The sequence below is a fragment of the Camellia sinensis genome, chromosome 2, assembly GCF_055761805.1.
Source record: "Camellia sinensis isolate YWXY chromosome 2, ASM5576180v1, whole genome shotgun sequence".
Classification (NCBI taxonomy): Eukaryota; Viridiplantae; Streptophyta; class Magnoliopsida; order Ericales; family Theaceae; genus Camellia; species Camellia sinensis.
The window spans coordinates 15,601,507-15,628,696 of NC_138962.1; the positions used below are offsets into that span (position 1 = coordinate 15,601,507).

The 27,190-nt window shown below is 36.7% G+C and overlaps 3 protein-coding genes across 3 annotated transcripts; 2 read left to right on the forward strand and 1 right to left on the reverse strand.

The window, feature by feature from the left end:
- Nucleotides 1-254: 254 nt before the first annotated feature.
- On the forward strand, nucleotides 255-3,572 carry LOC145819859 (endochitinase-like). Its single transcript, XM_082913790.1, has 3 exons — nucleotides 255-760; nucleotides 2,770-2,923; nucleotides 3,031-3,572. The coding sequence occupies exons 1-3, from the start codon at nucleotides 340-342 to the stop codon at nucleotides 3,422-3,424; spliced, it is 969 nt and encodes a 322-aa protein (XP_082769916.1). The 5' UTR covers nucleotides 255-339; the 3' UTR covers nucleotides 3,425-3,572.
- Nucleotides 3,573-3,792: 220 nt separating this feature from the next.
- Nucleotides 3,793-5,980, reverse strand: LOC114264826 (NAC domain-containing protein 6). Its single transcript, XM_082913792.1, has 3 exons — nucleotides 5,625-5,980; nucleotides 5,011-5,279; nucleotides 3,793-4,484 (listed from the first exon to the last, which is right to left on the reverse strand). Exons 1-3 carry the CDS (start codon nucleotides 5,794-5,796, stop codon nucleotides 4,065-4,067), a joined length of 861 nt encoding a protein of 286 aa, XP_082769918.1. The 5' UTR covers nucleotides 5,797-5,980; the 3' UTR covers nucleotides 3,793-4,064.
- Nucleotides 5,981-11,404: 5,424 nt separating this feature from the next.
- On the forward strand, nucleotides 11,405-14,098 carry LOC145810398 (uncharacterized). Its single transcript, XM_082907534.1, has 4 exons — nucleotides 11,405-11,671; nucleotides 11,747-12,273; nucleotides 12,648-12,775; nucleotides 13,632-14,098. Exons 1-4 carry the CDS (start codon nucleotides 11,405-11,407, stop codon nucleotides 14,096-14,098), a joined length of 1,389 nt encoding a protein of 462 aa, XP_082763660.1.
- The last annotated feature ends 13,092 nt before the right edge of the window (nucleotides 14,099-27,190 follow it).

Consider the following 27,190-nt stretch of genomic DNA (forward strand, 5'->3'; position numbering starts at 1 on the left):
ACTCCATTCAAACACCATACTCAAACTACCACGTTGAATCACATTTTAAAATCACAACCAAACGCAACTTAACATTTCCATATCAAAGTAGATAGCATTAATGAAGATAAAGTTAAAAGCCGCCCCCGGTCTTTGGTTTACTTTATAATAAAGAGAGATTTGGATAAGAAACGAATATCCAACGCACGTCACCATTAATTAGGTCCCATACAAATATCATACAATAAAAAAACACTTAAATCCATCCCTCTATGACGCCCATCACTCCCTATATAAAATCCAATATTACTTTGTTCAACAAAATCACTACAAATACAAGGCACAGAAGTGAATATCAAAATGAGGCCTAGTTTGGCGTTGATACTTGTCTCTTTGCTAGCCATACTAGTACTAAAAATCTCAGCACAGCAATGTGGAAGTCAAGTTGGGGGTGCACTGTGCGCAGGAGGCCTATGCTGCAGCCAATTTGGGTATTGTGGAACCACTCCTGCCTACTGCGACCCAAACCAAGGCTGCCAAAGCCAGTGCAGTGGCAGCGGAGGTGGAGGAGGTGGCATCAGCAGTTTGATTACTAGTTCAATGTTTGATGAAATGCTTTTGCATAGGAATGACGCTGCTTGTCCTGCCACTGGCTTCTACACCTATGACGCTTTCATCGCCGCTGCCAACTCTTTCCCCGGCTTTGCCACCACCGGCGACACTGCCACACAGCAAAGGGAGATTGCTGCTTTCTTGGCCCAAACTTCCCATGAAACCACCGGTTAGTTTAATCTCTCCCCCTCCAAACCACTGTTGACCTTTTTTATTATTATTTTTTTTAATTTTTGAAAGGGACCTTTTTGCCAATTTGTTGACCCCAAAACAGAGTGTAGTAACTTCACCGAATAAGTCGTCCTGATAATATTTAGAGAAAGACAAAATCGAATAAATAAATTGTGTAGTGGGGAAGTGAATATTGTTCTAATAATTTTTATAATATTTTTGTATAAACTCTAAGCACCGTTTTGTTTTCCGAGTTGAGGTTTGGAATTAGAATTAGCAGTGAGGTCGGATTCATTGTTTGTTTGCAAAATAGCTACCGGAGTGATAGTCCGTTCGGATTTTGAATCTCCTCTAACGAGGGGATTAGCATAGGCTCAGAGGACTTGGTATTAGAAATCAAGCCGTTGGTTTTAGAGTGTGAATGATGATTTTGCCCACAAGAATGTTCAGCCACATTCTTCCTTCAATCTTCAGAAAATATCAACAAATCCAGAAAATTGGCTCAAATAAGGCAACATCGTCGTTCTCATCCACAAACATCCACAATCCCACAAACTCAGAAATTTACAAGAAAAAAAAATCATACCCGAATGAAGCTATCATTATTTCTTCCTTCCATCTTCAAAAAATATTAACAAACCATGAAATTTACAGAAAATTAGCTCAAATGAGGCAACATCGTCGTTCTCATCCACAAACCCACAAACCCAGAAATTTGCAAGAAAAAAACAAAGTCATACTCAAATGAAGCAACATCATCGTTCTCATTGAGGTTGATTATCTCAATCAGCCTTAGATAGATGAAGTGAAGGCTGCTGGGTTGGCCTTAGATGGATGAAGTGAAAGGCAACATCTTATTCAATTTTGTTAATGGGATGATCACTTTCTCAAAACCATGGGCTGGTTTCGAAGAAATCATTGGTTGGTTTCTTTAATAATAATAATGACAAAAATAAAAAATTAATAGTTGAATTCTTTACTAGTATTTTCAATTATGTAATTTTAATTGGGCAATGGTAGAGGGCCACAATTTTTGTGGCTCAAATGACTCAAAACTGCCAAAACGACGTCGTTTTGAACACAAAGCATGCCAAAACGACGTCGTTTTGGCAGTTTTGAGCCATTTGAGCCACACAAATTGTGGCTCTCAAACGTTATTCATTTTAATGTTAGTTCTTGAGTAGTTTAATTGGGTAATGCATTAATTAGTTGGTATAAGCTTAAATTTGATACTAATACAAGAAGGGTATTTGTGTAATTTTACATGATTAATCCCAGTCCTATCTCTGGTTATCAAACAAACGCAATTTTTTTTAGTTTTCTCACTAACAGTCCCCTCATTAACGATCTCCTCACTAACAATCCCACCTAATTTACTTCTGAAAACAAACGAACCCTAATATTAATGACACATCACATTTTGAGAGAGTGATTATCTTTATCTTTGGACAAAAATTATCGCATCATGTTGTTGTGTATCTAACAAATAGTGTTTTATTATTTTTAAATTTTTTAATTTTTTTTTTAGTGTTTTTTCTATGTAAGGACATAGTTATTTGTTATTAATTAGACACATCGTTAACATGGTATCTATAAAAGATCATGTTGTGGTTTGTTATTAGCTAGATTAATGAACATGGGATTTATAAAAGACTCTGATTTGTTATCAACTAGATAATTACTCTCCTCAAAGATGTTGTGGTCTGTGAGACAATTCATAGGTCTCATTTTGATTATATCATTTATCAGGTGTGATTTTTTATATAGACTTTTCATTGAGAAAAAAATAAATAAATTGATCTTATAATCATAAATCAAATCCCCAAGGTGAGATTTGTGATGGGATTCACAAACTTCAATCCTACCATCTACCATCTCTAATTACAGGATTTAAATAGACCTAGTGTCAATGACAATTCAAGTGGTGATGATAGGTTTTGTTAATAGGGAAAAAATTACTCTAAAAATGGGTGATAAAACATTTGAAGTGCATAATTATATGTGTAGGTGGGTGGGCAACTGCACCTGATGGTCCATATGCCTGGGGATACTGCTTCTTGCGCGAACAAGGCAACCCTCCTGACTACTGCGTTCAAGATGCTCAATGGCCTTGTGCACCAGGCCAGAAATACTATGGCCGAGGCCCAATCCAAATTTCCTAGTAAGCACTAGTTCAGATTTAATCATTATTAAAATTTGAAGCAAAAAAATATTACATGATTTTATGTAAAAATGAAAACTGATTATTATGCAATGGTATTTCATCAGCAATTACAACTATGGACCTGCTGGAAGTGCCATAGGGGTGGACCTCTTAAACAACCCAGATCTAGTAGCAACTGACCCAGTCATCTCATTCAAGACAGCCATATGGTTCTGGATGACTCCACAGTCGCCAAAGCCGTCATGCCACGACGTTATTGACGGAAGTTGGACACCATCAGCGGTTGACCAATCAGCAGGTCGGTTTCCAGGGTATGGTGTCATCACAAACATCATAAATGGCGGACTTGAATGTGGTCATGGCTCGGATGCAAGGGTCCAAGATCGAATTGGGTTTTACCAGAGGTATTGTCAAATAATTGGGGTTAGCCCTGGTGACAACCTTGATTGTGGCAACCAAGTACCTTTTGGTTCTAGACTCTTGTTTGACACTATGTAAATTCACAATTGCCAAGTTGTACTATGCCCTGCTCCAAATGCATAAGCTGTTGTTATATACTTATGCTCAGTAATAATAAATTTGACTTTAACTCTGTAAGTTAATCGTATTGGAAGAGCTAATAAGCAAGATAGTACTCCTTCTACTATACCTCTTGTGTTGTGTCAATTTAATTTTTGTAGTTTGAATTATAATGAAATTGCCCTTTAATAAATTTGCACAATTTCACTACCGCCACCTCCACCTCCAAATCCACCTCTTGGCATGCAGCCCAAATTTGTCCATTAACTTATGTTCCAGGCAAATGATCAAACAAATTATGGTGAGAAATTATAAACTCTTTCTTCAAAATAAGAAGAAAAAAAAAATTCTAATAAAACAGATGTAAAATTATTTATTAATTTGGATCAGTTAAACGCTTTAAGTCTTCTAAACAAGTTATCATGCCTATAATATTTTTGATTCATCACTTAATAAGAAATCTCTCTACGATAAAACCACTTTGAACTCACCCCTACAGAATAAACTTCAAATACACATAATTACTACTAATCACGTGTATCAGGTAAATCCGGGCAGCTATCTACAATCTCCAATTCTTGCTCAATTTTAAGCATATATATAACCTAGAAAACAGGCCTTAGAAGTTTTGTACAGTAGTGGCATAGGGAGTCAAATTGTCAAGCCATGGGCTTCTTAGCTGGGTCCAAAACGGGTCTTGTGTCCAGTCCATGCCCAACCTAGGCACTTGGAGCTCCGGCAACAGAAGAGAAGTAGCAATGATTCCTCTGCTTTCCTCTGTTTCTTCAAAATTTTTGTCTTCTAGTATTAGTAGATCATCTTCATCTTCTTGCTTGAAGGCCACGTGTTGGGAGGCCATTGGTGGTGCCAAGTAGTCTTCGTATTGACTGAAAAATGAGATTGTTGGATCCATTGGAGGAGGAGAAGAAGGTTGAAGAAATGCATGGGTTGTTGTCTTCATTTCTTCCTCCATTGCTGCCCTCTGTTCCAACACCTTCAAGGAGGTTGCCTTCCTGTATATCTTACACAGTACTATGTCCTGCATCACAAACTAATTAAATTAGAATTGTGAAGGAAAACATAATTCTTAAATAATTTGTCGCGTGGCCTATGTATATTAAATTTAAATTTTATAAAGACAAATTTAAATTGTGAATACTTTTTAAAATATGTTTTATTGTTGATTCCCAAAAGCTAGTTTACACAAAATCAGGGTGTGCCCACCTCAAATGACCAAGTGTGAACTCAACAAAATATGCCCATTTTCTTTCTTATTTTTTCTTCAAGGAGATAGTGATTAAACAATTTTTAAGTGTTCAAAAAATAGATAAACAAAAAACTAATAAAGTAGCTCTACTTTGGAATCACTTTCTCTTTACAAATTTTCATACTATATAAAATGAGTTGGGTTACATTCTTCCTATTTTGACCGTCTACTTACAATAAAAATAGGGCCTCCCTCGTCATATAGTGTAGGCCCTGCTCTCATCATATATAAATAGTAAAAAAAATGCAGTAGAACATAGTTTATCTAAATCCAATTCATATAATAAAATAGTTAGTACCTGTGGTAAGGGGCATTTATCAGGCAAACGATACTCATTCATGACCCAATCGGTTTTGCATCCACGGGGTGCTCTTCCTTTGTAGAACACTAGTGTCTTTTTCAGTCCTATGATCTTTTTCGGGTCAGACGAGGTTAATATCTTGCGGTCCGAACCCGTTGCCTTCCAAAACCCGGTTTCAGTGGTCCGGTTAGGCCTCCCTCCAGTGCCATGCTTTCTATCCCTTGGCACAAAAAAGTACCACTCTCTCTCCCCAATCTTTGCCAGTCCTGAAATATCATCATCGATATTTAGTTTTAAAAATATTATATATATAGAAAAATATTTACTAAAGTGATTGGAATTTTAATTTGTGATATAAATTTAAATTTAGTGTGGTATGTGGGATACTTTAGATATTCTTTAATATTGAAAAGTATGTAAAAGATGTATTGAAAATAAATAAAAATATTAAAAAAATTATATTTATTTCAATAAAAATATATTAAAATTAATAAAAAGTGTATTGTGTTTTATATATATATTTTATCTTTTACTTGTGTCCTAAAGCACTGGCTAGCAAGACTTTTTTGCAATGGTAAAACAAAACTTTAAGAAGAAAGAGCAATGCATACCAGGTAAGTCCCAAGGATCATGATGGTAGATGTTGAGGAAACCAATGATATCAATTCCCAATTTCTTGCCAAAAATGATGTTTTTAAGGTAGAAGCTGAGAAGCTCTTCCTCTGTTGGGTGAAATCGGAATCCTGGCAATTCAAGCTCAGATGTTGATTCCTGCTGATCCATCGCACACTTGATCAGTTGAAGAGTTGTTATGTAAATGTTTTCAAAGTGAACACTTTGCTTCTGTCCTCTGCTTTCTGAGTTTGTAAATTGTAGGTAAAACAGAGTAATAACATTCACATGTACACCCACAATGAGAGAAGAGCACACTCATGGATTTTATAGGAGATGTGGGTTGGTGATGTCTTCATTAAAAATTTGATGGGTCTTGCTAGCTGACTTTTATTGACAGTTCAGTAAGAATCAAATAATATTACAAAAAATAAAATTTTAATATATATTTTACATATTATCGTACATTTATATATATTGTAAAGAAAGACTTTTAGTCGCAAGATTTGGTATGATTTGTTGCATATTGTAAGAGCATCAGCATCAATCTCTTTAAATTTTTAGTTAAATTATAACTAAAAATGTCATTTTCTATTTTAACTAGTCACCCCACTATATCAAACTCTCTATTCTAACTCAATCCTATTAAAATATTTGCTATTCTTTCTTTTTTTATTAAATTGATAAGCTGTCAGCCAAACAATTCTGATGTTTCTTTGTAAAGATAAAACTAGAGGAAATGTTCTAAAAAAAAAATTAATTTGCCATTGACCACCCAGACTTCCAGGCGAACATTCGGTAACCCATAAAAAATTGAATACCCTCTAAACAGTTGCTCGCTTCATCAAGAAAGTACTGTAGCGTTAGAAAAATGAATGAAAGCTATAACGAGGCTAATGGATCACATATTCACAGCTTTTGTTCTTTACAATAGCTTCAAAGCCATTGTAGAGAGGCCGATACTGATATTCTAAGATGATAAACATAAAGTAAAAGTTAAGCATACTCTTTTCTCAAATTTTTAACAATTAGCTTTGTTTAGCTTATATAAGTTAAATTTTATATATATATATATATATGTATATATATAAATTTAAGCAATCCAAAATTATAAACAAAAAAAAACCCTTAAATGGCTAGGTATAAACTCACTAAATAGCGTGTATGGTCCTGTTTAATACAATTTATAGAATTGTTTATAATTTTTATTTTTATACATATAAAAAAATTATTTTAAAATATTTAATACAAACTTTATTTAAATTTTTTGTATTACTGAAAAGATTAATGATTTATCTATCAAATTTGTTTAATCCGAATTCGCCTGAATGGGTCTCTTTAAGAAAGAGATTTGATGCAGAAGACTCTTTTTTTTAAAAGAAATTTATTTAGGCTAAAAAAATTCAATAATGTGACAGCGTTGTATTAAAAAATAAAAAGATATGATTATTTTTAACTTTTAACTTTTTAATTTTTAATTTTTAATATAACTTTCATTTTTCAAAAAGTTACACCAAAGCAAAGTCATTTGATACCGATTGAGGAAAACTAAGGGGAGGAGGGCCACTCAAGTAGTGGGTCCACACGGTTAAGCACTGGACCCACCCATTATTGTTTGTATTCATGATTTAGACAGCCACATATCCACACGTCTTTGGTTTTTATTTTCTTTCATTTCTTGGACTTTTACCAGGAAATTCTTTTTGTGAAGGAGTTTTCAAAGTAAATTTCTATCATAAAAAGCTTTGAATGATTGAGACTATACAACAAAAGTTTCAACTTTCATAACCATTCAGTGGTCAAGCAATAAGTTTGATTAACATATAGTGACATCTAACAGATTTTGAATTGGTCATAATATAATTTTCCAAATTAATTTGCAACTTAACTGAAACATAACAAATTCACAAAACAATCTAATTTTTGTATTATGACTTGGTCTTAGTCCTTAGTCCGATACAAGTTCATGTATATATATTTGTTACTTTTTTAAAATTGTGTAGAAGTCTTGTATATTGAATCGCCCTAATGTTTGTAGACTATGAATTCAAGGTCATACTATCATGTTTGTGGGTAAACAAGGGAAGAATTACAAGTGGAGTACTAAAACAAAATTACAAAAATTATATAAGGCATAACTTATTCTATGGTGGAGTGTAAGTAAAAAACTGAATAGTGATATTTTTTTTCATTATTCAATAGGTCAAGTACACCACATCAAAGTTGCACTCCATGCTTATGATATTTTTTTCACAACCTTCACTGAATAGTGATTTTTTCATTATTCAATAGGTCAGGTATATCACATTATCATGTTGACATAGTGTGCTCAAACAATAAAATTTTAAGGAATGTGATAGTTATTGGTAAAATTCTTAAAATTACTCCATGCATTGTGACCTTTTTTCTTCTTATATTGCTCTTATTGGTCGGCACGCTGTTGACGTTAAATTCCAGTCTCATGGAATAACTTATTGCAAAGAAAAGTTTTTTAAAAAAATTTAGGTTTTGTTTGGAACGATTCTGAAAATCGTTTTCTATGATTGAGTTGGCATATGGTGTTTGGATAGAGTTGTAGAATTAATTTTTCACAACTCTGCAGAAAACACTGTCAAACAGAGCGCGATTTTCAAAAAAAAAAATTGAAATTTGGCCCAACCGGTCGTCCGGCCGGTTGACCAGAACAGTGATTCTTTTTTTTTGCAATTGATATGTTAATTTTTATATATTCAAAAAAAATATTTTCTGAATTTTTTAAAATTTGTTATGTGCTTTAAAATAATTTTGAGTTGTATGTTTAGCTTTGAGTTGTAAATTTTTATATCAAATATCAAATGTCACATCAAAAATTCCCCACTCAATTCAAAACTCTTTCACCAAACAAATTTTTCACGCTTAAATCATAATTCTAAATCTCACAAAATCAAAATACAACTCATACTCTCAAATCATAATTACAAACCTCTACCAAACACAGCCTTAAGCTTTTACTATTCCTTCATTTTTTCCCTTTTTGTGTTTTTTGTTCTTGTCTCCAACTTGCGATATCTGTCAACAATTTTCAAGAGAATAACAAATAACAACGAGATTATTATGAATTATCTAAATCTGCATCAAGTCATTTTCGCTATATTCCACTCTTAAAAAGTTAATTTCGGCTTAAAAAAATAAAATAAAAAACTAGCTTAAAAATATTACATTTTTTAAGATTATTTTGGTTTGTTTTGAGAAGTAAGTTAAAAGTCAAATTTTTGATTTTTTTTTATTTTTTATTTTTTATTTTTTATTTTTTTTGAAAAAATATATAAAAAAATAAAAAAATGTTGTGATTCAAAAAAGTTAAAAAAATATTTTTTAGCCAACTTGCCAAAATTGGCTTATTTTGAAAGTTGTAAGCTAAAACGCAAATAAATTAAAAACTTGAAGGCCACGTTTGTGTGGCGGATTAGGTTGGATGAAGTTACTAGTGAGAGAATTGTTAATTAAAAGATTGTTAATGTGGGGATTGTTAGCGAGGAGATTAAGTAAAAGTGTATTTGTTTTTATGATAATATGGAAGATGGTTAGTAATGAAATTATTAAATCATTTTAATATAAAATAAATAAATAAATTATTTTTATATTAAAAAAATTAAACAAACGGGTGCACTTGGTAAACAAAATAAAATTAAAAAAATAAAATTTTATATAAAATAAATTCAATCACGTCACTATTTTCCTAATCTCATCCAAAACTCAGCCAAGCTAATCCCCTATTGAGGGGGATTACTAAGCCCCTTAGAGTATCAATCCACCCTCTCATTTCACTACCAAAGATGCTGTGGATGGGACCCACAGCTATAGTAGTCCAATCCGACCACTCAAGCCGCGAAACAAACATGACCATGACAGAAAAGTGTAACCAAACATCCCTTTGGCATCCCACTTAAAAAATGAACTTATTAGCTTTTTTGGACCAAAACACCAAAAAAATATTTGGCAACCACAACTTTTATAAATAAATAAATAAATAAAATTCGTTATTATGAGTAACATTTATAAAAGAAAATAAAAAGAAAAATAAAACTATTATAAAATCTCATTTTTTCAAAAAAAAAAACTCAGGCTCTGTTTGGTTGTTAATTCAAATCAATTTTCAACACGTGAGCTCGAACATGACGTTTGGATACGACGTTCAAAAATTGATTCCGCGTGTTAATTCAAATTACATTTTGAAAATCTGTTTGGCAGCTTGTATCTCCCTTTCAACGTTTCTGCCTTCTTCATCGTCTCTGCAACTTTCACGTGAAGCTCATCTACATCAGTCCTTCAGATTCATCACGGATGGCTTCTCTGTATCAAACATCCGTACTTCAAATTCATCACGAGTGGGTTTCAGACTCATTTTATAAATAATGAATCCACCCAACCCGCTCTGTACTAGTATCATATTTCACAAATCGACTGAGTTACGATTTGTGCGTTGCGAACGATTCTTATTACGGGTAACTAAACAACGATAACTGCGAGGTGAAATTACTCACAAATTTATTTACATATTTTGTTATAGGGAAATTATTTGAGAAATTCATCTTAATTTATTTTTAATTTTTCTCAGGTCATATTTATCAAATTTATTGTCGAATCCGACGAGCAAACAGTGGCACATTCAATCAGTATACACATTCCGTCACCGACGATAACTATTCAACTCCCATTGATCTGGTAAATAAATCCTCCATCCTTCATCTGTTATCTGAAAATGATTTTATCTGTTATCTAAAAATGATTTCAGACGAGTCGATAAATGATTTTATTCTTCATCCTGAACTGTTTCAACTTTTTTGTTCTTCAAGAATAGTCAGTAAATCAATCTTCATCTGTTATGTATAAATGATTTCAGAGAAGTTGAAATTAGTTCCTAAATGGTTTTTGAGAATTTGTAGAGGCGTATTTTCCATTTCAGATCGGTTGTTCTTTTAAATTATGAATTGTTTGAACCTTTGAACCTGAAGCGGCAGTGCCTAGGACATTCGGCCTGTCGTCCCCCGGGTCATCCGGCCGGTCAACCACCCGGTCCTCCCACCTTGTCTTCTGGTTTTCCATTTCTTCGTTAATGGTTTGAACTGTTTGAACCTTTCATCAATCAGTTAATGGTTTGAACTGTTTGAAGCGGCAATGCCTGGGACACCCGGCCGGTCGTCCCCCGAATCATCCGGCCGGTCGACCGGCCGGTCCTCCCACATCTTCCAGTTTTGTCTTCCGGTTTTTTATTTCTTCGTTAAAATCTACCGGTCTGTTTGAACCTACCGGGCTTTTTTACTAATTTTTTTTCCTTAATTTTTCTTTTACTGATTTGTTTCCTCCTATTTAAGCACAATGTTAACTGATTTTTTTTTTTTATTTGTGGTTATATGTTACTAATTTGTTTCCTCCTATATAAACACAATATAAATTGATTTTTTTTTTATTTGTGGTTATATTTCTGCTATCTGAATGTTTTTTTTTTTTTGTGGTTATATTTCTGCTATTTAAATTCAATTAATCTGTTACGTATTTTTTTCCTCAAAATAAAATCATCTGTTCTTTTTCCTTTATCTGTGTTCTCCTTCAAACCATTTTGACGCTGTTATTCTCGTATATCCATCGCAGACTACTTTAAAATACTCTGTTATGCTTGTATATCCATCCCAAACTAGTTTAAATATAATTTGTATGTTTATAGATGGATGGAAATAATTCCGATGACAATGAGAACACCAAAATGTGAATGCCCAGAATTGAAACGAAATTAATAAATATGTTGAGAGATGAGGTTAGAAACAATCAAACAACGGGCCATACTACTTCGTGGACAATTAGGCATTGGAATCATTATGCAAATCAGTTGCACAACATATATGGATTTCGGTATACATGTGTCAAGGTGCGCCAAAAATATCAGCGATTGAAAGCTGATTACCAGACATTTAAGCGACTGCAGGCACAGACTGGTCTGGGATGGGATCTTATTATAGGCACTGTTGTTGCACCCGATGAATTTTGGAATAAGATTTTCCATCAATCTGTACTATTTTCTAATTTTATTTTAAACATTTCATGATATATACAGTGCTGAATTCTTGTTTTGTAATTGTTGTAGGCTAGAAAAAATGTGAAGAAGTTTAGGACAAAAGGGTTTGAATATTTTCAAGAAATGACAGAAATTGTTGAAAATTGTTGTGCCACAGGGGCCCTGTCTCGTGCATCCACACAAGGATCCCTTGACTCAGAAGAAGAAGATGGCATGTTAAATAAATTTTGGAATGTTGATACTGGTGGGAGTAATGCTGCTGAGGCCATTCCTGTTGACTTATTTGGGGATGAGTATATGGATCCAGCGAAGAGCAAAGGTCACAAGAGGGGCCCTGCAACCAGCCAGACTGACAGTGGTCGTTCCAAAAAGTCACGGTCAAGTGGGTTTGATGATGTTTGCGCAGCTTTCACATCCTATATACAAGCCAAAACAGGACATTCACGTGCACGAGAAAATGAGACTGAGGCTGTAAGTGCAGGTGGTGATGATTATTCCCTTGATGCATGTCAAGATGCATTACTTGAGCTTGGGGACATACCACCGTCGCAGTACGTTAGGGCACTGACACTGTTCAAGGATAAGGAATGGCAGAGGTTTTTTATGCGCACTCCTACCCATTTGTGCCTAGCCATGATCCTCGCTTTGCAGTGAATTGAGAAGTTCTGTTTTGCTTGTGTTAACAAATCTTCTTCGCTGAACTGTTTGATGATGTCATTATTCCTGATTTGGTTTTTCTTAATTTTTTTTCATTCCATCATATCCTCTTTCCTTTTCTATGTTCGTATGTTTTTTTTTTTTTTTGAAATTTTAAGTGTTTTCTGTTATATTAAAACTATGTTCTGTTATTATAATATGACCATGTGTTAAATAAATTTTGTTCTCCTCTGAATTTTACTGTTTCACCAATAACGCTAACTATTACAGCATGAGTAACATATTTTATAATTATGCTTTTACTGTGATGTAGACAAAGGCATATGTCATCCGACAGAGGAAACAATACAATGGAGCTCTCATCAGAGGATGATGAGGTTGTTGATGATTTTATGGACTTTTTGATGATTGCTTTAATGCATGACCATATCAACGCATCAAGTAGTCGGCGACCGCAGCGAATGTGTCCATTCAGAGGTGATGATTACATCTTCGGCCTACTAAATGGCCATCCAGAAACAATGATGAACGTTTTACGAATGGATGCACAAACATTCATTTTATTGAAAGACACTTTACTCCATAATGGCTTTATCGATACTGAACATATGCATATCAGTGTAGAGGAATCGCTTGGAATTTTTTTATACACTTTTGCACAAAATGATCGCCATCGAATAATGGCAGATAGATTTCAACACTCCACGGAAACAATTTGTCGGCACATAAAAATTGTTATGTGGGCATTGTGTAAGCTTTCATCATCGGTTATCAAACCACGTAACCTAGAGGACATACCGGGAAAAATTTTGAATGATAGGAGGTTTTTTCCCTGGTTCAAGGTACAAACAGTATGACTGTCCTGTAAGTTTGTTCGTATCAATAAGTGTTAATAAATATTATTTTTTTTATTATGAAAGTAATATCGAAGTTTGTTTCGCTTTTAATATCAAACAAATATCTGTCAATTAGGATTGTTTTAGTGCTATCGATGACACATTGGTGGATGCATGGGTCCCTGCTTCAAGACAAAATACATTCCGCGGTCGGAAAGCAACGACATCGTAAAATGTACTCGCAGCTTGCGACTTCGATATATTGTTCACATTTATTAATTCTAGATAGGAAGGTAGCGCTCACGACAACGCTATTCTGCTTGACTTTTACACGAGCTGATCTACAGTTCTCACACCCACCCAATGGTGACTGTCCCTGAATAACATACGGTACACTTTTTTCCTTGTCTGTTTTTGTACATATCAATTGACAGAACTGTGCATTCATTATTTACATGTAGGCAAGTACTATTTAGTTGATGCTGGTTTTACGTATATGTTTGGATTTCTTGCCCCATTTCGGTCTCAACGGTATCACTTGCAAGAGTTTCATAGCCATCGTTATATAGGACCTAAGGAATTGTTTAACCATCGACATTCGTCATTACGCAATGTCATAGAAAGAACATTTGGTGTTTTGAAGAAGCATTTCCCAATATTGCGGTCCATGCCAAATTACAAGTCTACACGACAAGGGCCTATCGTGATTGCATGTTGTATAGTGCACAATTGGATCCGTTTGCATGCAGCTATGGATCCATTCTTTATGGAAGCTGATAATGAAATGGCTGCAGAAGCAGAAGCAGACGGGCTTGTTGGAGACCAAGCTGACTACGTTGACATGTCACAACATGGGTTAACGTCCCAATCGAACGTTAGGGATGCAATTGCTACTGCTATGTGGCAAAATCATGTTCACCATGCATAGAAAAAAGATGTGAACAAGGCAAGTGAATATCGTACTGACTACTGGTTGTGAATGCGTAATTATTTGGTAAATTAATTCAGTCATTATGACACCGTTACTACATAACTCCGCCCTTCCTTGTCTATTTCTGTGATTTACTGACTTCTTTTATCTTCTTGTAGGATAACTAATACTGAGGACAACGATTGGGCTAAATGGCAATGAAACGAAATAAAACACAAACATCATCGCATGGGCAATGAAGATAATGGTTTTCGCATATCAGTGTGGAATTAAATATGTTGTTCATGCAATGTGTAATATGCAATTTTATGTATAGTCTAGCAAAGACAATTTAATATGTTGTTATTAATATGTAATGTGTTTCTTAGTAACTTTCATAAATAAATATGTTGTCATTAAATTAAATGTGGTGATGGTAGGTGGGTGGTGGTGGGTGGTGATGGGTGGTGGGTGGTGCTGGCTGGTGGGTGGTTGGTGGTGGTAGGTGGTGGTGGTGGTGATAAGTTCACCATTTAAAAGTGTAACAAATAAAAAATAATAATAATAAGAATAAGAATAAGAATAATATTATTATTATTATTAAATATTATTAAATTGTAACTTGTTTTATTTAATTCAGAACATTAATTTAATTTTATATTATAATTGATGCAGAAAAATTATTTAATAATTGTGTAATTTTTATTCATTTTATTCAAATGAAGAATTTCGTAGACATTTATGAATTACTATTTATTAATTTTTGTACAAATAATTTTTTCAATGCATAATCTTTTTGCACAGATTGTTACAACATTATAACTATGTAATTAAATGATTCCAAAAAAAATCCGTCGTTATTATTCATTACGTGAATAGAAAAGTTTATAACAAAATAACAAAACTAAAACAACCACAACAAAACTCACCAAATAAAAAACCAAAACAAAAAAAGAGAAAAAAATATAACCACCATATCTATGAACCATTTTACTTGATTTTTAAACAAGTTAAGCATCCTTGTTAGGTGGTGTTAGAGGTGGAGGGAAATTGTCACGACCCAAACCCGCCCCTATGGGTTTAGCACCGTAACCGGCCAGTAATCCGAGATTACCGAAGGCCTGCTTAACAGTAATACAGTAGAACAGAGTACAGGGGCTTGGCGGAAGCCAATACAGTAAATAAACAATGTCCAATGAGCTGTGACAGTCTATACAGTCTATACAGTTAACAAAATAGTTACAGAGACAGACGGGGGAAATTAAAACACCCCTAAGCTATAGCTTGACAGGCTCGGAACCTCGCAGTGAGGCACAGTGGTTGGCTTAACAAAACTGGAGCTTACCCCGACGCTTCTAGCCGCGGTCTGGTACCTGTACACCTACATATATATATGAGCAGTGAGCTAAAGCCCAGTGAATAACATAATGCGTAAAGAGGTTTATAATGAATGTCCTTACAGTAATGAAAACAGTTCATTAAATCAGTATTTCAGTCGTTCAGTCAGAACAGTCATATGTGGTACATCCATTAGCATAACAGTACAGTAAACAGTAGGTCTTGAAAGACCGAACAGTCAATGATTGCCATCAATCAGTAAACAGTAGTGGTTCCAACAAAGGAACCGACAGAGATCTCTGTAACAGTAACAGTCAGTAACAGTAGTTGCTAAGGATACCATAATACAATTCAGAATAGAGGACATACATTCATTCTATTAACAGTATCAATTCAGAAACAGTACAGTTCAATTGTTCAGAAGATAATCATTTTTGAACATATCTTTACACAGTTGTTACTCACAGAGTTCTAGGCTATAGTTAGGCTAGAGCACGTCCCCAGTCGCCAACCCTACACAATTTACAGATTGAATACACACTAAGCTATACAGTTGGGAAAGATAATAATTTAATCCCTATCTTGACTCGGTGTGGTTCCACATCTATATCCTCATTAAGATGCCTTAAACTAGGCCTAAGAATGCCTAGGATGAAATGAGGATGCAAAGATGCACTTTGAAAGTATTTTCTGAATTTTCAGAAAACATGGTTCCAGCTCGAGCGTCGATTACTCCGCTCGAGCAGACATGCAGACAAAGGTTTTCGCTCGAGCGCAGACTTAGACGCTCGAGCGTACTGTAAAACAGTCAAAAGTCCTGGATAGGTGAAAATCACGCTCGATTGGGCGCTCGACATCCGCTCGAGCATAAGACACAAGGTCCCGCTCGAGCGTCAATTACCCGGCTCCAGCGGGCATCAAAACAGTGCAAAATACTGGGAGCACGAATTTCACGCTCGAGCGCCAGTCACCCCACTCGTGCGTGAGTTCAAAATCTGAAATTTTCAGATTTGAACCTCAAGCTCAAAACCAAGTTTTAATGTATCAAAACCAATCCTCTTGGGCTAATTTTCCAGAAAACTCCTCAAAACTCATAGTTTAATATGATTCAAAGCTCAATTGTAAAATCAAAGCCCAAGGGAAGATCAATTCAACATGATTTTCAAACCAAAACTCAAGAACATAACTCAAACATGACATGCATGAGTTTAATCAATTTCTAAGCTTCAAATACTTGCTCTAATGAGCCAATTCTTTCAAAAAAAACCAAGTTGAATTCATGGACTTAGACATAAATATGAGCATGCATGCAAGATTTCCATGAAATCAAACTCAAAACTCTTCAATGTACACGTGCATGCAAGATTAGAGCTACAATTCAACATGCTAGAACCAATTCATGACTTAGCACTTCAATATGACATGAATCATGCAAGAATCAACTTAAAGACACAATTAAGAGGTTGAATTCCTTACCTAGGTCTTCAATTACAAGTGTAGAAGTTCAATTAGGCAAATCTCCTACAATTTCTTCAAGTCTCTAAGCAAGTCAACAAGGACAATTCAACTCTCTCATTTTCTCTCTCTCTAGTTCGGTGGTGGTGAGGAAATGAGCTGATGAAATGTTTGTTTGAGTATATAAAGGCTCAAATATGTTTAGCCTACATGGCCCACTAACAATGGCACTATTGTAAATAAACCTAACAATGCTATTCAACCTTAATTAATCTAATTTAATCATACCTAATCAGTTTTCAGATAATTATATCATAAAATCACATAAATTCTAATGATCGTAAAACATCGATCAATTTCAGATTCGGCCGCCAACAAGGCCTTCAATTCACAATTTAAACATAAAGCATACAGTCAAACAAATAGATAATGCATTTAAACAGATACAGTCAATCAATCAGTTTCAGATTTCAGTCAGTCAGTTCAGTATTCTAATCGGTTCAATTACTTTTCATAATCAGTCTCAGTTTAGCAGTAATCAGTAGTTTATCGGTAAACAGTGGTGAGGGTTGTTACAGTCTCCCCTCCTTAAAAAGAGTTTAGTCCTCTAAACTCGAGTTACCTTCGTTTTGGAAGAAAATAGGATTCAGTGAAAACAGTTCAGGATATCTTTTAGCCATGTCATCTTCCCTTTCCCAAGTGGCATACACGCCACCATGGTTTTGCCAGTCGACTTTCACTAACGGGATCTCTTTGTTTATCAACTTCTTGATCTGTCTGTTTACAATCTGAATAGGCCATTCCTCGTAAGTGTAGTCATCACTCAGCACTACACGAGTAGGCTCTATCACATGGAAAGGATCTCGGAGGTAATCCCTCAATATAGTAATGTAGAAGACGTTGTGCATATGCTCCATTTCAGGAGGAAGCACAACTTGATACGCCACCGGATTGATTTTCTCAATAATCTCGTACGGTCCGACATACCTCGGTGCCAGTTTGCCCTTGACTCCAAAACAAGTCTGGCCTTTTATCTGTGTCACTTTCACAAACACATGATCACCTACTTCATATTCTCTGTCTCGTCTTCTGACATCAGCATAACTTTTCTGCCTGCTCTGTGCAGTTTTCAATCTCTGTTGTATCAGTTTCACTTTCTCAATCGTTTCATATACAATCTCGGGCCCAAGCAAAGGCCCCTCTCCAACTTCTGCCCAGTAAATCGGAGACCTACATTTTCTGCCATACAATGCCTCGAAAGGCGCCATACCAATACTTGAATGATAACTGTTGTTGTAGGCGAATTCGGCTAAGGGCAAATGGCTTTTCCAGTTTTCCTGAAAATCAAGGACACACATTCTCAGTAAATCCTCCAGAGTCTGGATGGTCCTTTCTGACTGGCCATCTGTCTGAGGATGATAAGCACTACTCAGTCTCAATTCAGTACCCAATGCAGTCTGTAAGCTTTGCCAAAATCTCGATGTAAACTTCGAATCCCTGTCAGAAACAATGGACACAGGCACTCCATGTAGTCTAACAATTTCATCAATATAGAGTATAGCCAATTTTTCCGCATTATAAATTGTTTTAACAGGTAAGAAGTGAGCAAATTTAGTCAGTCTATCAACAACAACCCAAATTGAGTCCATACCTTTACTGGAGCGAGGCAATCCCACAATAAAATCCATGGTGATATGTTCTCATTTCTACTCCGATATGGGTAAGGGCTGCAATAAGCCTGCGAGTCGTTGATGTTCGGCTTTAACTTGTTGGCAATAAAGGCATTTCAATACAAAATCAACAATTTCTTTCTTCATTCCCGACCACCAGAAATTCAATTTCAAATCTTGGTACATTTTCGTGTTCCCTGGATGGATAGACAGTTTTGAATTGTGGCCTTCATGCAGAACTCTTCTTTTCAGTTCAGTATCATTCGGTACACACAGTCTTTCTTGAAATTTTAGTACATTATTTTCAAATTTGAAACCCGGTCTTGGTTTAGTTTCCCTTTCTTCGATGATCTTCTTCAAGAAGTCATCCGATTATTGTTTCTCTTTAATTTCTTCAATCAGTGCCGGTTGAGCAGAAATAGCAGCTATTGTTCTACCTTGTTCTCGCAAAAAAATTTCAATTTCAGATTTTTCAAGGTCACAAAGCAATTCTTTCTGCCCGGTGAGCAAACAGGCTAAATTTCTAATCGATTTCCAGCTCAGTGCATCGGTAACAGTGTTGGCTTTTCCCGGATGGTACAAAATCTGTAGGTCATAGTCTTTAACTAGTTCTAGCTATCTCCGCTGTCTCATGTTCAGTTCTTTCTGTGTGAAGAAATATTTCAGACTCTTGTGATCTGTATACACCTCACATGTCGCCCCATACAGACAGTGACGCCAGATTTTCAATGCAAATACCACTGCGGCAAGTTCCAAGTCATGGGTTGGGTAATTCTTTTCGTGCGGTCTCAATTGTCGGGAAGCATAAGCAATAACTCTCCCATTCTGCATTAAAACACATCCCAAACCCTTATGAGAAGCAACACTAAATACAGTGAAGCCATCCGTACCTGAAGGTAAGGTAAGAATCAGTGCAATTACAAGTCGAGTTTTGAACTCTTGGAATGTTGATTCCCTTTGGTCAGTCCAGTCAAATGATATCCCCTTCTAAGTTAACTGAGTCAACGATAAGGCAATTTTGGAGAAATCTTTGACAAATCTTCTGTAATATCCATCCAAACCCAAAAAACTTCGGACTTCTGTCACATTTGTTGGTCTAGGCCAGTTTACTACCGCTTCAACTTTCTGTGGATCAACTGAAATTCCATCTTTGCTAACAACATGCTCCAAAAACATACCATGATCAAGCCAAAATTCACATTTAGACAATTTAGCATAAAGTTTCTGTTCTCTTAAGGTCTGTAGGGCAAGTCTCAGATGATGTTCATGTTCTTCTATACTTTTGGAGTAAATCAGTATGTCATCAATGAATACAACAATAAAGTCATCAAGGTACGGTTTAAAGATTCTGTTCATGAGGTCCATAAATACAGCAGGTGCATCAGTAACTCCGAAAGGCATAACTAAAAATTCGTAATGTCCATACCTCGTTCGAAAAGCAGTTTTGTCAATGTCTTCTGGTTTAACTTTCAACTGATGGTATCCTCGTCTGAGGTCGATCTTAGAGAACACTTGAGCACCCTGTAACTGATCAAATAAGTCATCAATACGTGACAATGGGTATTTATTTTTCACAGTTACCTTGTTCAGTTCATGGTAGTTAATACACAGTCTCAGTGAGCCGTCTTTCTTTTTCACAAAGAAAACAAGTGCGCCCCACGGTGAAGTACTGGGCCTAATGAACTTCTTATCTGACAGTTCCCGCAGTTGCACTTTCAATTCTTTCAATTCAGTCAAAGCCATTCCGTAAGGAGCTTTAGATACTGGCTGGGTACCCGAAATCACATCAACAGTGAATTCAATCTCCCTGTCAATCAAATCCCCTGGCAGATTATCTGGAAAAACATCTGGGAATTCTCTGACTATGGGAATACTGTTCACATTAGCATTATCATCAGTAGATACAGTCAATACAGAACACAGATACCCTTTACATCCCTTCTTAATCAATTTACAAGCTTTCATAGATGAAATCAGGTACGGGAGAGGTACTACTCCAACCCCATTAAACACAAATTCGGGTAAACCAGGTGGATGGAAAATCACTTGTTTAGTTACACAGTCAATAGTAGCATGATATTTTTGTAACCAGTCCATCCCCAATATTACATCAAAATGGTCAATGTTCAGTGGCAGTAAATCAATATACAGATGTGCATCTCCAACAATAATTTCACAAGCAGGGTACATATATGAACAAGTCATGGATCCCCCAACGGGTGATGATACAGCTAACAGATAATTCATGGGTTCTAATGGTCTATTCAGTTTTCGCGAAAAAGCATGCGACACATATGAATGCGTAGACCCCGAATCAATCAGTATATAAGCATTTGAGTACAAATAGAGAGAATACCTAACACAACGGTCTCGGTATTCTGCACATCTCCCGGTACTAGGGCGAACACTCGGCCCTGCCTCATGGGCTCTTTCTCGGTAGCTTTGGGGTTCGATTTTGGTGCAACAGTTGATGCTGCCATGCTTGGTGTAGCTTTACTATTGGCTTGTGGAGCAGAGGGGCAATCTTTAACCATGTTGCCCACCTTGCCACACCTGTAACAGGCTCTAGATATTTTGTAACAGACCCCTTTGTGCTTCCTGCCACACTCAGAACAGGGTGGTATGGAACCACTCCCTTGGCTGGGGCTAGTTGTTGTCCCTGTATTCTGTTTCTTGTTCAATGGGTTATGCTTGCCTTTCTTGAATTTAAAACCCTGCCTTTTACCACGCCATTCAGATGCTGGTGTTTCAGTTTTCAGTGTCTTGATGTTCGATTCAGCCATCAAAGCTCGGTCAAGAACATTTACATAATTCGGTAGCTTCAAAACATTAATTCTGTCCAGTATTGCAACATTAAGGCCGCCTTCAAACTTTCTGGCCTTCTTATAATCAGTGTCCACCATGTGTGGCGCATATCTAGCAAGCTCGGTGAACTTTGTTTCATATTCAGCAACGGACATTGTGCCCTGTCTCAGCTGTTCAAATTCAGTTACTTTTCTGTCCCTGACACACTGAGGGAAGTACTTTTCAAAGAAGGCTCCTTTGAATTAAGCCCAAGTCATTACAGTATTGTCATCGCGGATAAGCATCCACCACCTTCTGGCCTCTTCTTGCAAGGTAAAGGTAACTAACAGTACTTTATGTGCTTCAGAGTACGAAAACACTTCAGATAACTTTTCTGTCTCAAGGACCCATGCTTCAGCTTTTAACGGTTCCAAGCCTTCCTGAAAAGATGGCGGTTTCATCTTGCTGAACTTATGTGTCAATGCAATTATATCATCATTAACAGGTGGCTCTGGCTGTACTGGAGGAGGTAGGGGCTGTGGGTTCTGTTGTTGCCCTAATCTCTCAGTTATGAGTTCCATCATTCTCTCCAGTCTTGCCACTCTTGCCTCAGAGGATGAGGATGAGGATTCATTTGCAGTTCTTGTATTATCTATTTCACTATAAGCAGTTATAGCAATTATAAACATAAGCAGTTGCATACTTAAACAGTTTATCACATTAGCATATATCCAGTCATGTCATAGTCACACATACTTTAACAAGTTCATGCAATGCCCTAATCGCTTTTCTAGGACATCCTATAGCTCATTTGGACATGTGTGTGCGGTATAACTCGTGGTAAGTATCGCTCTGATACCACTCTGTCACGACCCAAACCCGCCCCTATGGGTTTATGTAACAACCCTCATTTTGACTTAGTCATACTTGCATACATTTGTGGATGATCTTGTGTTAATATGTGCATTTGCAAATTTTGTCTTGTTTTGCTTGAATAATTGCTTGCACGCTTGGTTCTTGTCTGGTATGTTGCCGAGGTCATCTTAAGCCTAGACACCTCCGAAACCTTTGTCACTTAGAACTATCCTGGAACCCCGTTGGTTGATGTCCATCTTCACCTTGGCATATTGGCCGAGATGTCACCATCTAGGCCAAGGTGCGCGTCGCCTAGGCCGAGAAGTGCATCATCTGGGCCGAGATGTTAATATCTAGGCGTTCTACATCCTTGATCCTTGCGTGAGTGATTTTGTTCCTGGAATGGTATGACCTAGACCGAGGTGTGGCACATCTAGGCCGAGGTGTGGCACAATTTAGTCAAGTGTTGTCCTTTCAAGCCGATGTCCTTGCCCTTTGATTTTCGGAGTCTTGTTGTTAGCCGATGTCGTTACTTGCCGGAGTGTTCGTGCCGCCTAGCTTGTTGAGTACACTTTGTCTTGGTCTTGTCTTGTCAAGTCAGTCACCTTTTTGAGTTAAACGAATCAGTCGATGCCACGTGTCCCGGCAAAGGGTTTAAGTCAGTGATTGTCGTGTGAGGCATATCATTTTGTATCAATCTTGCCTTTTGGAGAGAGAAGCTCTAGTTAGAAGGAGGAGAAGTTTGAGCTAGAGAAGGCAACTTCCAAGCTTGATCGTTAGAGCTTGAGCCGTTAGATTCGAGTTTTGAGGTTAGAATCTTAACCTATTCTTGTTGTTCTTATTCATCATTTAGCCGCATTGCACGATCAAACCTGTTCTACACACCATTCATCGATTTAAAGTTGGTTTTAGAAAGAGAAAACGGTTTTCATGTGTTTTTGAAGAAAAGCCCCGTTTAATCTGAAAGTTTGCATCGAAGCTCATGCATTTGTGTTTGTTTTGATAAGATCCCTGAGTGTGGGTACCCAGGTCCACATTTTTGTAATTATAGCATGACATCTCAGTTTTTGTATAGCAAGTTTTGATCTTTGCATTCATCTTCCTCATGTTCATGTTCTTCAAGTTCTTCATGCTCGTGTTCTTCATGTTTATCAAGAGGAGAAACCCAGATTTTTCCTGACTTCACTTTTGAATGCGGCCATCGAGGCTACACCTCGGCAAGGAGGTGTGGGACCTCGGCCTAAACCTGGTAATTGCCCAGCGTGTATTCCAGAATAAGAAACTGTGTTTTGCTTCGATTTGACTTAGTTTTGAAGAATGCCGAGGTCATTTGCATGTGTGCTAGATTTGTTTTGAGTAGAGCATTCAATAGACTTTGCCATGTGTTTGTCAGGACTTGGACTTGCCCTGACCCCGACGTTGGAAGAACAAAGTGAGTGGTAATTTTAATAAAGCTATGTTATATGTTTTGATAAATGCTTTGCTTTGCTTTGTTTCGAAAGTGTTTGTTAAGCATGAATAATTGTCCTTGTTTTGTATACCAAGTATGACCTTGTCTTGATGACCCTCTTGGAAAGTCCCTTGTGCTGGAGGACTCTAAACTTTCGCAGCACATCTTGTTTTGAAAGTCCCTTGTGCTGGAGGACTCTAAACTTTCGCAGCACCCTTGATTTGTACTCTAGTGTTAAAGGGCTACGGGCCTTTGTAACATAGGTCCCTCGTACTGGAGGACTCTAAACTTTCGCAGCACAACTTGTCCTGAAAGTCCCTTGTGCTAGAGGACTCTAAACTTTCGTAGCACCCTTGTTTGAGATGCCTATCTTGCTTTGTCTTGTTTTGCCACGGACGGTTACTGCGTGGATATGTTCGCCGAAATGTTATTATTTGTAATATGTGATGCTAGTAAGTATCCCTTGAAACTTGAAGATTTGTTAAATGGGCGAGGTCCATTCCTGGTTATATATAGAGCTTTGTCTTGTATTGTTTTGAAAGAATTTCGACTATTATTCATGCAAACCCCTTTATTATTTATACCATTCACTGAGTATCCAAGCTCACCCTCTCTATATATATGTAGGTAATGAACAAGAAGGCGGTGACGCCTAGGTGTGATTTCTGGAGCTTGTTTTGGGTTTTGATTATGTCGGCTTAACCTGCATATTATGCCGGCAGTCTTGAAAATTAAGCTTCTCGACTTGTAATATTTGTATTTCGAACACGTCGGCTGAGAAGCCTTTTGATCAAGATGTATATTTTTGCATGATTGTTATGTCGGCAAGGAAGATGTCGGCAACCTGGCAGACTGTGTTCTTAGACCTGTAATTCGTACATTTTGTTTATGTCGGCTTGTGGAGCGCTTTTGCTAATACGAAAAATGTAACCTGCACTTTGCTTGTTTGTAATTAAGTTATAACCTATATGTAAATGGTTGCTATCTCATTTGACTTATGCACAGCTCTTATGGACCACTTGTATTCCAAATTTTTGCTTCCGCACTTACGAGCCCCATATATTTATACTCGGTGTGTGTGAGAATTTTGCCAGTTGGCCTTCGGTAATCTCGGATTACTGGCCATCACGGCACCAAACTACTAGGGGCGGTTTGGGGTCGTGACAGTTTAGCACCGTAACCGGCCAGTAATCCGAGATTACCGAAGGCCTGCTTAACAGTAATACAGTAGAATAGAGTACAGGGGCCTGGCAGAAGCCAATACAGTAAATAAATACTGTTCAATGAGCTGTGACAGTCTATACAGTCTATACAGTTAACAAAACAGTTACAGAGACAGACGGGGGAAATTAAAACACCCCTAAGCCATAGCTTGACAGGCTCGGAACCTCGCAGTGAGGCACAGTGGTTGGCTTAACAAAACTGGAGCTTACCCCGACGCTTCTAGCCGCGGTCTGGTACCTGTACACCTACATATATATATGAGCAGTGAGCTAAAGCCCAGTGAATAACATAATGCGTAAAGAGGTTTAGAATGAATGTCCTTACAGTAATGAAAATAGTTCATTAAATCAGTATTTCAGTCGTTCAGTCAGTACAGTCATATGTGGTACATCCATTAGCATAACAGTACAGTAAACAGTAGGTCTTGAAAGACCGAACAGTCAATGATGGCCATCAATCAGTAAACAGTAGTGGTTCCAACAAGGGAACCGACAGAGATCTCTGTAACAGTAACAGTCAGTAACAGTAGTTGCTAAGGATGCCACAATACAGTTCAGAATAGAGGACATACATTCATTCTATTAACAGTATCAATTCAGAAACAGTACAGTTCAATTGTTCAGAAGATAATCATTTTTGAACATATTTTTACACAATTGTTACTCACAGAGTTCTAGGCTACAGTTAGGCTAGAGCGCGTCCCCAGTTGCCAACCCTACACAGTTTACAGATTGAGCACACACTAAGCTACACAGTTGGGAAAGATAATAATTTAATCCCTATCTTGACTCGGTGTGGTTCTACATCTATATCCTCATTAAGATGCCTTAAACTAGGCCTAAGAATGCCCAGGATGAAATGAGGATGCAAAGATGCACTTTGAAAGCATTTTTAGAATTTTCAGAAAACAGGGTTCCAGCTCGAGCGTCGATTACTACGCTCGAGCGGACATGCAGACAAAGGTTTCCGCTCGAGCGCAGACTTAGACGCTCGAGCGTACTGCAAAACAGTCAAAAGTGCTGGATAGGTGAAAATCACGCTCGATTGGGCGCTCGACATCCGCTCGAGCGTAAGACACAAGGTCCCACTCGAGCGGACATCAAAACAGTTCAAAATACTAGGAGCACGAATTTCACGCTCGAGCGCCAGTCACCCCGCTCGAGTGTGAGTTCAAAATCTGGAATTTCCAGATTTGAACCTCAAGCTCAAAACCAAGTTTTAATGCATCAAAACCAATCCTCTTGGGCTAATTTTCCAGAAAACTCCTCAAAACTCATAGGTTAACATGTTTCAAAGCTCAATTGTAAAATCAAAGCCCAAGGGAAGATCAATTCAACATGATTTTCAAACCAAAACTCAAGAACATAACTCAAACATGACATGCATGAGTTTAATCAATTTCCAAGCTTCAAATACTTGCTCTAATGAGCCAATTCTTCCAAAAAAAACCAAGTTGAATTCATGGACTTAAACATAAATATGAGCATGCATGCAAGATTTCCATGAAATCAAACTCAAAACTCTTCAATGTACACATGCATGCAAGATTAGAGCTACAATTCAACATGCTAGAACCAATTCATGACTTAGCTCTTCAATATGACATGAATCATGCAAGAATCAACTTAAAGACACAATTAAGAGGTTGAATTCCTTACCTAGGTCTTCAATTACAAGTGTAGAAGTTCAATTAGGCAAATCTCCTACAATTTCTTCAAGTTTCTAAGCAAATCAACAAGAACAATTCAACTCTATCACTTTCTCTCTCTCTAGTTCGATGGTGGTGAGGAAATGAGCTGATGAAATGTTTGTTTGAGTGTATAAAGGCTCAAATATGTTTAGCCTACATGGCCCACTAACAATGGCACTATTGTAAATAAGCCTAACAATGTTATTCAACCTTAATTAATCTAATTTAATCATACCTAATCAGTTTTCAGATAATTACACCATAAAATCACATAAATTCTAATGATCGTAAAACATCGATCAATTTCAGATTCGGCCACCGACAAGGCCTTCAATTCACAATTTAAACATAAAACGTGAACAGATAATCAAACAGTCAAACAGATAGATAATGCATTTAAACAGATACAGTCAATCAATCAGTTTCAGATTTCAGCCAGTCAGTTCAGCATTTCAATCAATTCAATTACTTTTCATAATCAGTCTCAGTTTAGCAGTAATCGGTAGTTTATCGGTAAACAGTGGTGAGGGTTGATACAGAAATACTGATGGTACAGCTGAGTGACTCGATGGTCAATCAGATCAATGCGGTTCCTTGTCAGTTCAGCGCGTTTCTCTGAGTCTACACGAAACTCACCAAATTAA

Bases quoted from the DNA above. Each gene is read 5' to 3' on its own strand.
- LOC145819859 (XM_082913790.1), top strand. From the start codon at position 340: ATGAGGCCTAGTTTGGCGTTGATACTTGTCTCTTTGCTAGCCATACTA. The intron at 761-2,769 runs GTTAGTTTAATC...TTATATGTGTAG, and splicing joins AACTTCCCATGAAACCACCG to GTGGGTGGGCAACTGCACCT. The intron at 2,924-3,030 runs GTAAGCACTAGT...GTATTTCATCAG, and splicing joins GGCCCAATCCAAATTTCCTA to CAATTACAACTATGGACCTG.
- LOC114264826 (XM_082913792.1), bottom strand. From the start codon at position 5,796: ATGGATCAGCAGGAATCAACATCTGAGCTTGAATTGCCAGGATTCCGA. The intron at 5,280-5,624 runs GTATGCATTGCT...ATGATATTTCAG, and splicing joins TGATCCTTGGGACTTACCTG to GACTGGCAAAGATTGGGGAG. The intron at 4,485-5,010 runs GTACTAACTATT...TTTGTGATGCAG, and splicing joins ATAAATGCCCCTTACCACAG to GACATAGTACTGTGTAAGAT.
- LOC145810398 (XM_082907534.1), top strand. From the start codon at position 11,405: ATGTTGAGAGATGAGGTTAGAAACAATCAAACAACGGGCCATACTACT. The intron at 12,274-12,647 runs GTTTTTTATGCG...ACTGTGATGTAG, and splicing joins AAGGATAAGGAATGGCAGAG to ACAAAGGCATATGTCATCCG. The intron at 12,776-13,631 runs GTAGTCGGCGAC...ATTTACATGTAG, and splicing joins TGACCATATCAACGCATCAA to GCAAGTACTATTTAGTTGAT.